The 15,148-nt window shown below is 43.5% G+C and overlaps 1 protein-coding gene across 1 annotated transcript in view; it reads right to left on the reverse strand.

The window, feature by feature from the left end:
• Window positions 1-15,148, reverse strand: part of sh3kbp1 (SH3-domain kinase binding protein 1) — a 108,991-nt gene that overhangs the window by 79,685 nt on the left and 14,158 nt on the right. Inside the window, exon 2 of the mRNA XM_061713115.1 lies at window positions 6,321-6,478. Coding sequence (XP_061569099.1) covers window positions 6,321-6,478 — 158 coding nt within the window. The remainder of the gene's footprint in view (window positions 1-6,320; window positions 6,479-15,148) is intronic.

Below are 15,148 nucleotides of genomic sequence, written 5' to 3' on the forward strand. Positions count from 1 at the left end.
TTGTTTCTAGAAACATGTCTTTGCTCCTTTTATCCCTCTTTGGCCCGATATATGTCAAAGGCTGCCCATTCCAGGCCAGTAACACCCGGCCCCCCCATGTACCGATGTCCCCCACCTTCACTGCAAAAACTCTAAATCTTAATAAGAATATTTGTCGTATTTCTAGTTAAAATGTTTCATTTTTAGTCAAAAAATCTCATTACACTTAAAACAAGAGTCATTACCAGAAAAATAACTTGGTATTTGACAATTTTCACCTGTTTCAAGTAAATTTTCACTTGAAATAAGTAGAAAAATCTGCCAGTGGAACAAGATTTATCTTCTCATTACAAGCAAAAAAATCTTGTTCCACCGGCAGATTTTTCTACTTATTTTAAGTGAAAATCTACTTGAAACAGGTGGAAATTGTTGTTTTTTCCAGTGATGAGTCTGGTTTTAAGTGTAATGACATTTTTTTTTAACTAAAAATCTAGTAAAAAATTTTATTTTAACTAGAAATAAGACAAATATTCTTGTTAATATTTTGAGTTTTTGCAGTGTTTAACCCAGATGGGACGTGTGAAGACGCCCAATGGGACGAGAGTAAAGACAAACCCAAGCGAGCAGCTCTGGTGCCTAAACCTAAACCAGCAGCCTCTGAAAAGCGCAAACAAGCTTTTAAAATATGCTTCTAGTAAGTTAAAGTATGAAATCCTCTGTTGTCGCTGGGATGTCGTCCTACTAATCTTAGACGCCAATTTCTGGTCAAAGTATATGGGCAGAAATATGTGCCACTAGAAACTGAATTTGAATCATTTATATTTGAATTTGAATTGCTCAACTTGAGTTATTGCATTAAAAAACTGAATTTGAATCACATAATTTGAATTTGTATTGTTTAATTTGAATCATTGCATTAAAAAACTGAATCTGAATCACATAATTTGAATTTGTATTGTTTAATTTGAATCATTGCATTGAAAAACTGAATCTACATTCCGAAAAACTGAATCTACATTCAGCTCTCACAATTCAAATTCAGTTCTTGAAATTCAATTTCAATTCTACTGTGCCAGACATCCGGGTCTTCTGGAGGAACAGCAATCGAGCGCAGATACAATGAACTCGGGTATCAGTCACGTGACGTTTTTTGTTGTCAGCGCCATCTGGAGGACCGACCGGGGACATTCCAGCCCCCCAGTCTCGCACTCAGCAGACACGCCGATTTTTCCCAGTGGCCAGCCGCGGCACTGCAACTAAAAATCCCATGCGGCCCAGAAAGCTTTTTTCCCATAGACCGCAATAGTAAAAGAGAAGCCTCTAAAACTGTTCACAGGAACCTCCAGCTGTAATCACCGGCAATTACTAATCTTTGTATTCCATATTTTTAAGTCATGGACTTTATACATTTACATTTATACATTAATTGTTTTTTTTAAATGTTTTTGTTGTCGTTTTTTTTTTATTGTATGACTGCACTGTACTGTATTTTTATGTTCAGGACCCCAGGAAGACTAGAGGCACATTTGTGTGCTTCTAATTCAAAAAACGTTACGTGACTGATACCCGAGTTCTTTGTATCTGCGCTCGATTGCTGTTCCTCCAGAAGACCCGGATGTCTGGCACAGTAGAATTGAAATTGAATTTCAAGAACTGAATTTGAATTGTGAGAGCTGAATGTAGATTCAGTTTTTCGGAATGTAGATTCAGTTTTTCAATGCAATGATTCAAATTAAACAATACAAATTCAAATTATGTGATTCAGATTCAGTTTTTTAATGCAATAATTCAAGTTGAGCAATTCAAATTCAAATATAAATGATTCAAATTCAGTTTCTAGTGGCACATATTTCAGCCCATAAAAGTACAGCTGCCGTGAAGCAGCGAGGAGGAGGATTAACCGAGAAATGGTTTCACTTCCTTGAGTTACAAGTTCTTTTCACTTGTGGTTTCCTCTTTGGTTTCACTCACCGTTTGGCTAAGTTTGGATTTCCAAACTAGAATTCAAAATAAAATGGAGGAAATGGGAAATTTCCAAACAAAAATGCTGCAGTTCTTCCACTTAGTCTGACTTTTGTTGGTTTGCTATGAACCCAAGATGTTTTTAAAAGTGGCTGATGAGTCCAAATTCATTTTATTTTATTTTATGTTTTCATGTATAAGGCTTTTAACACACTCAGGTGGGATTTAGTGCTGATTAAGCACCAAAAGCAGAAGTTGCCTCTGGGAACCCACGCTTGAGAAACATCATGTTGCATATGTTTGACATCGTCTTCTTCTCGAGAGCAGAATATCATTAAACAGTTTCAGGAATCTGGAGGAATGGTAGTGCGTTACCGGGCTTTGTGGGACGACTCGTAGGGGAAAGTTCAAGAAAAAAAAAAACCACGGCGCCTGCAGGATCGGCAAAGACTACAGTGGCCGACAAGGGCCAAACGCACTGCAACGGCCTAATGCGTCTCAGTTAAAGGAGCTTGAGGCAAGAATAAGAAATGAGACTCATTAGCGTCACGACGGCCGTCGGGGGTACTGCAGCCAAGTGAAGTGAAGCAGGCACGGGAGAACGGGGAGAACGCTCATGCAGCGTCATGTGACGTCACATCCGCAGGACAGCGCGGGAAATTCGGGCCCAGAATTGCAGCACATTTTGCAGCACACAGCCTGTTCAAGGCAACGGAGAGATACGCAGCGGCTAGAGGGATCATTCTTTTTGGTTTGGAACGCTTCATCTGACATTATTACTAGAAAACTTAAAACGTATACGCATTTTTTTCATAAATCCTGCCTCAATCCTGCCTCAAACTCCTTTAAGGAAAACGGCGTCAAGTACAGAAACGATTCAAATTCACAAACTCAAAATGAGGTACAAAAAGAGGAACGTGGTGCAAATGAAAAAACGTGCTGCAAAAAACAAAGACAAATGCAGCATCATCAAACTCTCTGCAAATAGAGAAACGATGCAAAGCACAAAACGATATAAAACAAGAAACCATCTTCAGAAGAAATAACCGGTCACTACAACCGGAAGATGCTTTGCATTTTTTCTCTATTTGCAGCGCGTTTGATGATGCTGCATTTGTCTTTGTTTTTTGCAGCACGTTTTTTCATTTGCACCACGTTCCTCTTTTTGTACCTCGTTTTGACTTTGTGAATTTGAATCGTTTCTGTACTTGAAGCCGTTTTCCTTAACTGAGACGCATTAGGCCGTTGCAGTGCGTTTGGCCCTTGTCGGCCACCGTAAAAAACACCTCGGATCAACACACTTCTACAGCCATGCAGATGTCATGGATCTTGTAGCTCTTTGACTCGACACAACCACAGTCCGCTCACATCACTGCCCGTCTGAGGAAGAACGGGACTAAATGACAGAACCTTCCCATCTCGTGAGTATCCTGAATCCCAGCAGGGGAGGTTTGTGTTAAACTCAGACCTCAGTGATGCAAATGTATTCAAAATGTAATATTAATACGCACAACATCACAAAAACAAAGAGACAATGCAATCAAGGGTGTTGTCCAAGAGCCTCATTCAAATCTAACCAGCCAAGATGCCAAATCAAACACTAATCTACATGCAGGTTTCATCTAAATGAACAGTTGTAGCAGGATGCAGCTTTTATTTATGTTTTACTAAAGTAAAAACTTTGCTAGAATACTAATAATTTACAAATTAAGACTGTTTACTGGTAATTCCAGTTTAGCCGCCTCATACTGCTGCACCTTTCACTTTTTTTTTAAAAAATTGCATATACATGACTGTCTCAGAAAATTTGAATATTGTGATAAAGTTCTTTATTTTCTGTTTTCAGTTTAAGATTAAGACTCCCAGAATATTCTAATTTTTAGACTCCCAGAATATTCTAATTTTTTGAGATAGGATATTTGAGTTTTCTTAAGCTGTAAGCCATGATCAGCAATATTAAAATAATAAAAGGCTTGCAATATTTCAGTTGATTTGTAATGAATCCAGAATGTACAACCTTTTTGTTTTTGTAATTGCATTACAGAAAATCACAATATTCTAATTTCCTGAGACAGTCCTGTATGTTAATAAGAGCTGTTATTTGCCTACAGTATTTACTGTACAGTGAGCGAAAATAACCGAGTCAAATTCCATGTCTTGTTTGACCTGACTTGCCCAAATAAACATGATTCTGATTCTGACAATGAGTTGAGAAACTACGACTCTTAGTTTGGTGGAGGAATCCTAGAACCGACTCTTCGTTTTCAGACACATTAAAGACAAAAGCAGCTGCTTTCATGGTGACGGTGGGGATTCTGGGGAAGCTTCGGCGCGTTTCACACATCTGCAGCCGCCCAGCAGGATAAAAGCGCTTCAGTAAATCATTAACTGTCGGGCTTTCCAGTAAACGCCCCTCATTTGCATGATTCATTTGGAGATATGCAAACCCATCCAGCGTGTGACAAGTCTTTATAGAGACGTGGAATGTTGAAGTAACTGTAATTCCTTACTTAAATCCCAATAATTCTAACTTATTTCACCTCTTAACCCTTGTGTAGTGTCAAGGGTCAAGGACGGAGGAAGGGAAGAAGGGAGGAAGGGAGGAAGGAAGGAAGGAAGGGAGGAAAGAAGGGAGGAAGGGAGGAAAGAAGGAAGGAAGGGAGGAAAGAAGGGAGGAAGGGAGGAAAGAAGGAAGGAAGGGAGGAAAGAAGGGAGGAAGGGAGGAAAGAAGGAAGGAAAGGAGGAAAGAAGGAAGGAAGGGAGGAAAGAAGGGAGGAAAGAAGGAAGGAAGGGAGGAAAGAAGGGAGGAAAGAAGGAAGGAAGGGAGGAAAGAAGGGAGGAAAGAAGGAAGGAAGGGAGGAAAGAAGGAAGGAAGGAAAGGAAAAAAGAAGAAAGGAAGGAAGGAAAGAAGGGAGAAAAGAAGGAAGGAAAGGAAAACAGGAAGGAAGGAAGGAAGGAAAGAAGGGACGAAAGAAGGAAGGAAGGAAGGAAGGAAGGAAGGAAGGAAGGAAGGGGAAAAAGAAGGAAGGAAGGAAGGAAGGAAGGAAGGAAGGAAGGAAGGAAGGAAGGAAGGAAGGAAGGAAGGAAGGAAGGAAGGAAGGAAGGAAGGAAGGAAGGAAGGAAGGGAGGGAGGGAGGGAGGGAGGGAGGGAGGGAGGGAGGGAGGGAGGAAGGAAGGGAGGAAAGAAGGGAGAAAAGAAGGAAGGAAGGAAGGAAGGAAGGAAGGAGGGGAGGAAGGAAGGAAGGAAGGAAGGAAGGAAGGGAGGAAAGAAGGGAGAAAAGAAGGAAGGAAGGAAGGAAAGAAGGGAGGAAAGAAGGAAGGAAAGGAAAACAGGAAGGAAGGAAGGAAGGAAAGAAGGGACGAAAGAAGGAAGGAAGGAAGGAAGGAAGGAAGGAAGGAAGGAAGGAAGGAAGGAAGGAAGGAAGGAAGGGAGGAAAGAGGGGAGGAAGGAAGGAAGGAAGGAAGGGAGGAAAGAGGGGAGGAAGGAAGGAAGGAAGGAAGGGAGGGAAAGAGGGGAGGAAGGAAGGAAGGAAGGAAGGAAGGAAGGAAGGAAGGAAGGAAGGAAGGAAGGAAGGAAGGAAGGAAGGAAGGAAGGAAAGGAAAAAAGAAGAAAGGAAGGAAGGAAGGAAGGGAGGGAAAGAAGGAAGGAAAGGAAAACAGGAAGGAAGGAAGGAAGGAAGGAAAGAAGGGACGAAAGAAGGAAGGAAGGAAGGAAGGAAGGAAGGAAGGAAGGGGAAAAGAAGGAAGGAAGGAAAGAAGGAAGGAAGGGAGGAAAGAAGGGAGAAAGAAGGAAGGAAGGAAAGAAGGAAGGAAGGAAGGAAGGAGGGGAGGAAGGAAGGAAGGAAGGAAGGAAGGAAGGAAGGAAGGAAGGGAGGAAAGAAGGGAGAAAAGAAGGAAGGAAAGGAAAACAGGAAGGAAGGAAGGAAGGGGAAAAAGAAGGAAGGAAGGAAAGAAGGAAGGAAGGAAGGGAGGAAAGAAGGAAGGAAGGAAAGAAGGAAGGAAGGAGGGGAGGAAGGAAGGAAGGAAGGAAGGAAGGAAGGAAGGAAGGGAGGAAAGAAGGGAGAAAAGAAGGAAGGAAAGGAAAACAGGAAGGAAGGGAGAAAGGAGGGGAGGAAGGAAGGAAGGAAGGAAGGAAGGAAGGAAAGAAAGAAGGGAAAAAAGAAGGAAGGAAGGAAGGAAGGAAGGAAGGAAGGAAGGAAGGAAGGAAGGAAGGAAGGAAGGAAGGAAGGAAGGAAGGAAGGAAGGAAGGGAAAAAAGAAGGAAGGAAGTTTTTCTGAAGTAAAACAACTAAGAAACAAACACCGACGAGGCAGCGACACGTTTCCTCCCCCGCTGTTTGGGCTTTACAGGGTTTGACTCTGGTCACGGCGGTTACTTACCCTGACAAAGTTATCGGGGAACAGCCCCCTGCGTCCGCCCAGCTCCCCCTCCCACCAGCCGCCATCGTCCCGCCGTATGTTCACGATGATGTCGCCCACCGTCAGGGTCAACTCGTCGTCCTGCTGAGCCTCATAGTCGAACTCCACCACGGCCTCCACTGCAACAGAGGACAGAGTCGGTTACAGCGTCGGCCTTGACTCTCTCTTCTGTACGTTCAGTCACCGATTCCAGAAACAGAGCTAGCACTAGGGCTGGGCGGTATGGACTAAAAAATGTATCACGATCATTTCTGGCATTTATCCCGATAACGATAAAAATGACGATAAAAAAAATACCAATTCAACTCCACCTTTGTAACTATAAATCTATCTCCACATTCAGTCTTTGGAGCCCCCAAAACACTGTTCTAAAAGATACTAAATACTACTAAACTACACCAATTAAATTGATCCTTCTTTCTTTCTTTCTTTCTTTCTTTCTTTCTTTCTTTCTTTCTTTCTTTCTTTCTTTCTTTCTTTCTTTCTTTCTTTCTTTCTTTCTTTCTTTCTTTCTTTCTTTCTTTCTTTCTTTCTTTCTTTCTTTCTTTCTTTCAGGCTCATTTCCTTCCTTCCTTCTTTCCTTCCTTCTTTTTTCCCTTCCTTCCTTCTTTCCTCCTGCTCTCTCCTTCCTTCTCCCCTTTCCTTCCTTCCTTCCGTCCTTCCTCTTTTCTCCCTTCCTTCCTTTCTTCCTTCCTTCCTTCCTTCCTTCCTTCCTTCCTTCCTTTTTCCCTTCCTTCCTTTTTCCCTTCCTTCCTTCTTTCCTTCCTTCTTTCCTTCCTTCCTTCTTTTCTCCCTTCCTTCCTTCCTTCTTTTTCCCCCTTCCTTCCTTCCTTCCTTCCTTCCTTCCTTCTCCCCTTTCCTTCCTTCCTTCCATCCTTCCTTCCTTCCTTCCGTCCTTCCTCTTTTCTCCCTTCCTTCCTTTCTTCCTTCCTTCCTTCCTTCCTTCCTTCCTTCCTTCCTTCCTTCCTTCCTTCCTGCCTGCCTTCCTTCCTTCCTTCCTTCCTTCCTTCCTTCCTTCTTTCCTTCCTTCTTTCCTTCCTTCTTTTCTCCCTTCCTTCCTTCCTTCTTTTTCCCCCTTCCTTCCTTCCTTCCTTCCTTCCTTCCTTCCTTCCTTCTTTTCTCCCTTCTTTTCTCCCTTCATTCCTTCCTTCTTTTTTCCCTTCCTTCCTTCTTTCCTCCTGCTCTCTCCTTCCTTCTTTCTTTCTTTCTTTATTTCTTTCTTTCAGGCTCATTTCCTTCCTTCCTTCTTCCCTTCCTCTTTTCTCCCTTCCTTCCTTCCTTCCTTCCTTCCTTCCTTCCTTCCTTCCTTCCTTCCTTCCTTCCTTTCTTCCTTCACGTACGTTGTGCGTGGATTTAACGCAGAACCATAAATCAGCTTTACACAAAAACGTCATCAACGGGAATTTAACGTTTTTACCTTGAGATACAAATTCTTACTGTGGGGAATTTTTTTGACGGTTTATCATGAACGGTAAAATATCGCCCATTCCTAGCTAGCACATCTACTTTCTGCATTTTCATGAAGGTTTATCAGTTTTACTGGTTTCAGTTTGTTCTCCTCCTCTCTGAATGTTGCTTCTTTGATGACAGGCGGCTCGTTCAGCTCACCATTTCCCCACAAATGCCGCTTCTACTTCCTTTTGGGGGGTTTAAAGTTATTAAAAGATGAACTGATATCTAGATATCTGCACGATGTGTGCGTGGGCGGGATGGAAACTATGACAACTTTAACCACTCTTATCTCACATGGGACACGACCGAACTTCCACCATGAACACGTACCAGCAGATCTGAGTGAATCAATTATTTAAGTGCCTCTTAATGTGTTGGATTCACTTTCTTGTTACACAATCTACTAAGGTCGGTCGTTACATCGCTGCAAATACATCTCAAATGCATCATTGCTCCTTTCTTCCAGTTTAAAAGTTGGGGTGCAGGGTGAAATGTACCGGTAAATAACAGAATGTAATAATTTGCAGATCTCATAAAGTCATATTTTATTCCCAGTAAACATATCAGAGGCTGAAACTAAGAGATTTTGCCATTTCATATATAGCATGAGCTTGTTTTGTATTTGATGGCAGCAACGGGACGATGTTTATGACAGTGTGGTACCCCACTCCCTTTACCAGCTGTCTGTGAATATCTGGAAGGTGAGGAGACCAGTTACTGGAGTCCAAGGAGACCAACGTTGTCCAGTTCTTGTCTGATGCAGGATTCCAGCTGCTTCACAATCCCGGACCTTCGTTGCCAGACTTTTCGTTTCATGACGTGTCAAATGTTTTGTGTTGGTGAAAGGAACTGCAGCAGGTCAGTTCAGCAGCCGGACTCTTCTCCTGCAGACCAGAGCTGCTATGAGGGAGGCAGTGTGAGGTTCAGCAGCGTCTCGCTGAAATATGCAAGACCTTCTCTGAGAGAGACGTCTGGATGGGAGCGGATGTCGCTCTGAAACCTCTGTACTACGTACTTCTCAGTAGAGCTGGGTATCATCACTGTCCTCCCGGTACGATACGATTACGATACACTAGGTCCCAAGACGATACGATTTCCGATACGATTCGATTTCTTTTAATCGATACTTGGATTTATGTATCGATAATAATTCCTACACATGTATATCGATAAAATATTGATATATCAATATTTTTAACCGACCCCTACTTCTCAGCATTGATGGTGCCTTTCCAGATGTGTAAGACACTAAAGCCTGATTTAAGGTTCTGCGTTAAACCAACGCAGAACACACGCCGTTGCCATGACGCCGTCCTGAAACCTTCGGACTTCTCTGTCACTCCATTTCGCCGCGGTGCAACACACCCCCAGAGCGCTAGGGGGGTGCGTTCTTTTCCTGAATGGTTTATCCAACTTTTCCGGTCACAGTGAATCAAAGAGATAAGGACAACTATTGTGCAAAAAAAACAAAACAAAAAAAACCACACACACACAAAGAAAAAAGCGCTGAAAGTTCACTACTGCTTCACGAACCGGAACCGGAAATGCGTTGCTACCAATCGAACCAATCACAACTCTCTCGGTCTGCGTTGGGTCTGCGACCTCTTGACGGGTAGTAACAATTTTTGGGAGGGGCGTGTCAGGCATGGCGTGGCCTGCGGCATGGGGTGCTCATTACGGCGCAACCTGCGGTGTAGGCTCGGCGTCGATTTAACGCAGAACCATAATCTGGCCTTTTGCAACCCCCTGCCATCAGAGGTGCAGGCCTTTGAGCTACGCTTGTAACAAGCTGGATGCTTCCTATCCTCCATGTTTTCCTAGAAGAATATCAAGTTTTGATTCACGACTACAGAACAGTTTGCCATTGTGCCTCAGCTTCGACCAAAGACGGCACTGTTTCTGGATTGTGTTCACATATGGCTTCTTCTTTGCATGATGGAGCCGTGAGCTGCATTTGTGGATTCATGATGAGCTGCATTCACATCCAGTGATGTCTGAAGGTTTATCTCCAGGAGAGGATCATGTCTGTCGTTGATCAAGGATCACGATTGATCTTTGACCTTGTCCAACGCGCACAGAGATTCCTCCTGATTCTCTGAGTAAGGGAAGAAGGGAGGAAAGAAGGAAGGAAGGGAGGAAAGAAGGAAAGAAGGGAGGAAAGAAGGAAGGAAGGGAGGAAAGAAGGGAGGAAAGAAGGAAGGAAGGGAGGAAAGAAGGAAAGAAGGGAGGAAAGAAGGAAGGGAGGAAAGAAGGGAGGAAAGAAGGAAGGAAGGGAGGAAAGAAGGAAAGAAGGGATGAAAGAAGGGAGGAAAGAAGGAAGGAAGGGAGGAAAGGGAGGAAAGGAAAAAAGAAGGAAGGAAAGAAGGAAGGAAAGGAAGAAAGAAGGAAGGGAGGAAAGAAGGGAGGAAGGGAGGAAAGGGAGGAAAGGAAAAAAGAAGGAAGGGAGGAAAGAAGGGAGGAAAGAAGGAAGGAAGGAAAAAAGAAGAAAGGGAGAAACGAAGGAAGGAAGGGGGAAAACGAAGGAAGGAAGGGAGAAAAGAAGGAAGGAAGGAAGGAAGGAAGGAAGGAAGGAAGGAAGGAAGGAAGGAAGGAAGGAAGGAAGGAATGGAGGAAAGAATGAAGGAAGGAAGGAAGGAAGGAAGGAAGGAAGGAAGGAAGGAAGGAAGGAAGGAAGGAAGGAAGGAATGGAGGAAAGAATGAAGGAAGGAAGGAAGGAAGGAAGGAAGGAAGGAAGGAAGGAAGGAAGGAAGGAAGGAAGGAAGGAAGGAAGGAAGGAAGGAAGGAAGGAAGGAATGGAGGAAAGAATGAAGGAAGGAAGGAAGGAAGGAAGGAAGGAAGGAAGGAAGGAAGGAAGGAAGGAAGGAAGGAAGGAAGGAAGGAAGGAAGGAAGGAATGGAGGAAAGAATGAAGGAAGGAAGGAAGGAAGGAAGGAAGGAAGGAAGGAAGGAAGGAAGGAAGGAAGGAAGGAAGGAAGGAAGGAAGGAAGGAAGGAATGGAGGAAAGAATGAAGGAAGGAAGGAAGGAAGGAAGGAAGGAAGGAAGGAAGGAAGGAAGGAAGGAAGGAAGGAAGGAAGGAAGGAAGGGGGAAAAAGGAAGGAAGGAAAGAAGGGAGGAAAGAAGGAAGGGAGGAAAAAATGAAGGAAGGGAAAAACGAAGGAGTTTGTTGGGGTCTTCAAAGAACATTTTCCTGAAATTTTTCCACAATATTTTGTCCCAGTTTGTGGTCAAACAAGTGAACCTCTGCCCGTGTTTACATCCGAGAGCCCCTGCCGCTCTGAAAGGCTATCCACTTTCCTATCCACTCATGTCACCGGCCGGGTGCCAATGAACCACAGTAGTTATCTTATGCTCCTCCAAAGGTTTGGGAGTTGTGCCAGTTACTTTTCCAGCCGTTTGTTGCCTCTGTCACAACTTTTCTGGAGTACCGGTTGTATATGCCACCTCTGTGGTGGATATTTGAGGAAACACAAAGGATTTCCTCTCATTCAGACAAAGAAAACATACGAAGAAATAAGCCACCATGGCGTCCCATTTTGGTAAAGTATTTTAGATATGTTCTGCGCTTTACATTCTTCTTTATATTTGTATTTTAAACTTTTGAACAATCAGGCAGGACAATTAAAAGGTGGAAATGAGGATGTTCTTGGGATTAAGGCCCCGTTTACACGGAGCAAAAACTGAGGCGTTTTCATGCGTTTTGGCCGTTCGTTTACACGAAAACGGAGCTCAAAGTCTCCAAAAACGATAATTTCTGAAAACTCCAAAGTGGAGATTTTCAAAAACTCAATTTTCACGTTTGCGTCTAAACAGAGGAAAACAGAGATTTAGGCTTCAGAACGTCACATTATGCAACAGAAACGTCACCAGCGTCATGTGTGCGACCTGTGTTCACAATTTGTTTGGCCACCGTCAATATTTTCTTGTATTTTACCTGTTTTATATTCTAAAGTCACACTTAAAAGTAACTCCACTTCTCTGTCACTCCAAACGAAAGACTCTCGTTCATCTTGGAAGTAAAGCCTGAATTATGGTCCCGCGTTAAATCGATGCAGATCCTACGGCGTAGGGTACGCAGCGATGCGTGCCATACGGTGTGCGTCGCCGCGTAGCCTACGCCGTAAGCTCTGCGTTGGTGTAACGCGGAACTCTAAAATCAGCCTTAACTGGAAGTTACACGTGTCATTTGTTGATGTTTTTTCCAGGATTCTGATTGGCTGGCATGACGTTAACAGCGTATTCATGCGGATCCGTGTAAACGAAGAGATTTTGAAAACGATCTCGTGTAAACGATGGAATTTTTCAAAACGTAGAGGGGGAAATATCCGTTTTTGTAAATACCCGGCTATGTGTAAACGGGGCCTCAGACAACAAAACTATCAAGAACAGTGGTCGCCACCAACGAAGGGAAACGTCTTCTGAGAGATGAAACCAGTGGCGCCTTGCTGGTTAACGCCTCAAAGCGAAAGGCTTCCAGCTTCACATCTCAGCAGGGGCTGTTCTGTGTTTGTATGTCCTCCCCAGCAGGTAGCAAGGCTCCGTCGAGGCCTGCGCTGGGGGACAAAAACACTTGAAACCGCGTGCAGCTGCTTATAGCTTTAACAATGCGATGAACGTGTGACATCACACCGACCCCTGCCTGTAAAGGACGGTGGCGTCAGGGGTTAGGCAAACACGGAAACCACCGTGTGGAGGAGTCGCCATGACTCAGACTCGGCCGGTTCCTCCACCACCAAGTCCTTTATGCACGTTTGCAGCGTAACGGGGACATAAATGACGGCGGAGGGCAGAACTAACCAGTCTGTGTAAAGCAGTAGAGTAGGAGGTCTGAGAGGCAACATCACGTTGAGGGATTGGGGAGGGGGGGACTTCCACAAGATACCAATATTCAGCAGACAAAGGAGACGTCTGTAGACGGCGAGGACGGCAGAGAACGGGAGGTTAGGGTTCTGGCCCGGGACAACTAAAGGATTAGCTGCAGACGTGACAGATGCCGTGGGGTTATTTCTGCTCTCAGCAGAGATATTTATGAGGAAGTGGAGCATTCAAGAGTGAGGACAAGTATCTTCTGTGGATTTATAGCTGGTGGCATTTATCTTGCAAACCACATTACAGAACCTTTGAGTGATGGGGGCAGGACAGGACACCGTCACCCACCAGGTCTCTCAGCAACACGCGCAGCACGTGAGGACGACTCTGTTCCCCCCTGAGCGTAAAGGGAAGGTGAAGATATTACAGAGAAACAAGCTTTGGAGAGGGGTTCTGCGAAAAGTCCACCTGGTACGATAGTTCGGCCCACGAAACCTTGGCGACGTCTCCTACAGGAGCACTTTTGAGCTTTTTAGCTCGGCCGGCTTACCTCATGGTAACTTATGATGCCACTTTTTATTACTTTACAGATCAAATACGTCTAAACCAGGGGTCGGCAACCCAAAATGTTGAAAGAGCCATATTGGACCAAAAACACAAAAAAATAAACTAATATGTCTGGAGCCACAAAAAATGAAGTCTTAGAATGCCTTAGAATGAAGGCAAACACATGCTGCATGTTTCTATATTAGTTATAATACTCGAGAAAAAGGGGAAATTTTGAGAAAAAAGTCGTAATGTCAAGAAAAAAGTCAACATTTCGTGAAAAAGTCAAAATGACGAGATTAATGTTGAAGTACAATCTCGAGAAAAAAGTCGAAATGTCGAGGAAAAAGTCGAAATAAGAAATGAAAAAAGTCAAGGAAATAGGAAGAAAAAAAGAAGAAAAAATAAAAAAGAAGAAAAAAAAGAAATAAAAAGGGAAAAGAGAAAAAAAGTCAAAATGTCGAGAAATAAGTCAAAATGTCGAGAAAAATGTCGAAATGTCAAGATTAATGTTGAACTACAATCTCGAGTTAAAAAGTTGAAATGTCGATATTAAAAAGGAAAGGAAAAGGAAAAGAAAAAGGAAAAAAAGAAGAAAAAAAGGAAAAAAAAAGGTCAAACATTTTTGAAAAAGCTCCAGGAGCCACTAGGGCGGCGCTAAAGAGCCACATGCGGCTCTGGAGCCGCGGGTTGCCGACACCTGGTCTAAACAATCCCGCTTAAAATGTCACTTTTGAAGTGATGTATGAGAGCTTGTCCCACCCCCAGGGAACTACAGTGGGCCCAGGACACTGCCCTCGCTCTGGGTCTCGCTGGAGTTGAGCGGCTCCTAGTCACTATTGTGAGCTGGGAATCAGAGCAAAATCTTGGCATCACCACAAATAAAACATGTTCAATATGATCTGAAGTCTTTAGTCTCGAGTAAACTGTCAGTTTGGAGCGACTGTTGTTGCAGGAACAAAAAAAGGCCGCTGAGGCCGCTTGCTGACGCGTCACTCAAAAAGGGAAAAGAAAAGGCTGTTGAATTAGTTCTGAAAGTGATCCAAGTTTACTGTAACAAAAAGATCAAAAGGCAGCAATCAATTAATATAATGCAAAAATAAAATAACAAACAATGAGTAGTTGTGGCTGAAACAAAGCAAAACGCTGACGTTCAACAAAAAATATGTCCGCCTGCTATATGAGCACTTTCCTTTGCCGACTTCCTGCCACCACACGACCAACCAAATAACAAATCAATGCCACACCCATAAGCCCCAACGTGACGACGTAACATAAGCATAATTTCTATAATTTAAACTTATCCATAACTTAATTTAAAGTACCATTATAATTAAGCAAAGCAAAACTATGTTATTTTGGCTGCTACAGTTGTCTTCTAACTTGCCATTAAATCTGTCAGCAATATCCCAAGTGTCCCAATTTCTCGTTTCATCGTCTGGGGTGAAAGTGTGTTATATATTTATCTTTTCAGAATCTCTCTCTCTGTTATTCCCCTGCAAAGAACCGCTCGCCGATAAAAATCTGGTCTGCAACAAGACCACAGCAAGAAAATGACAATTATTCAGTGATCATGTACTAAGAATCAGCTCCAGCTTTAAAGATAAGTCTGGGGCAATCCCAAATGTGTCTTTTGTATCATCAAATCACATGAAAGCGTTATAATTAGCCGCGTATAAAGGCAGCTGTGGCTCAGAGAAAGGTTTGATTGATGATTCAATTCCCTGACCAGCAGAAAAACAAATCTGGGCTCATAAGTGATCCATTCACATGTGAAAGGGCCGCGAGCAACCCCCCCCTCCGTCTGGGGGGAGTCGCTCAGCACATTTTCAACAGGTCAAAACCTGCGCATCTGGGGGAAAATAACTTGGCCTGGTTTGCTAGAGTATATACCTACCGCTGCAAACAAACCCTCGTCCCACCAGCGGCAGATAACAGCCCTTAACAAATACGCTACACACCCCAGACTGAATAGCCTGGAACTG

This window comes from Cololabis saira, chromosome 22, assembly GCF_033807715.1.
Source record: "Cololabis saira isolate AMF1-May2022 chromosome 22, fColSai1.1, whole genome shotgun sequence".
Lineage (NCBI taxonomy): Eukaryota > Metazoa > Chordata > Actinopteri > Beloniformes > Belonidae > Cololabis > Cololabis saira.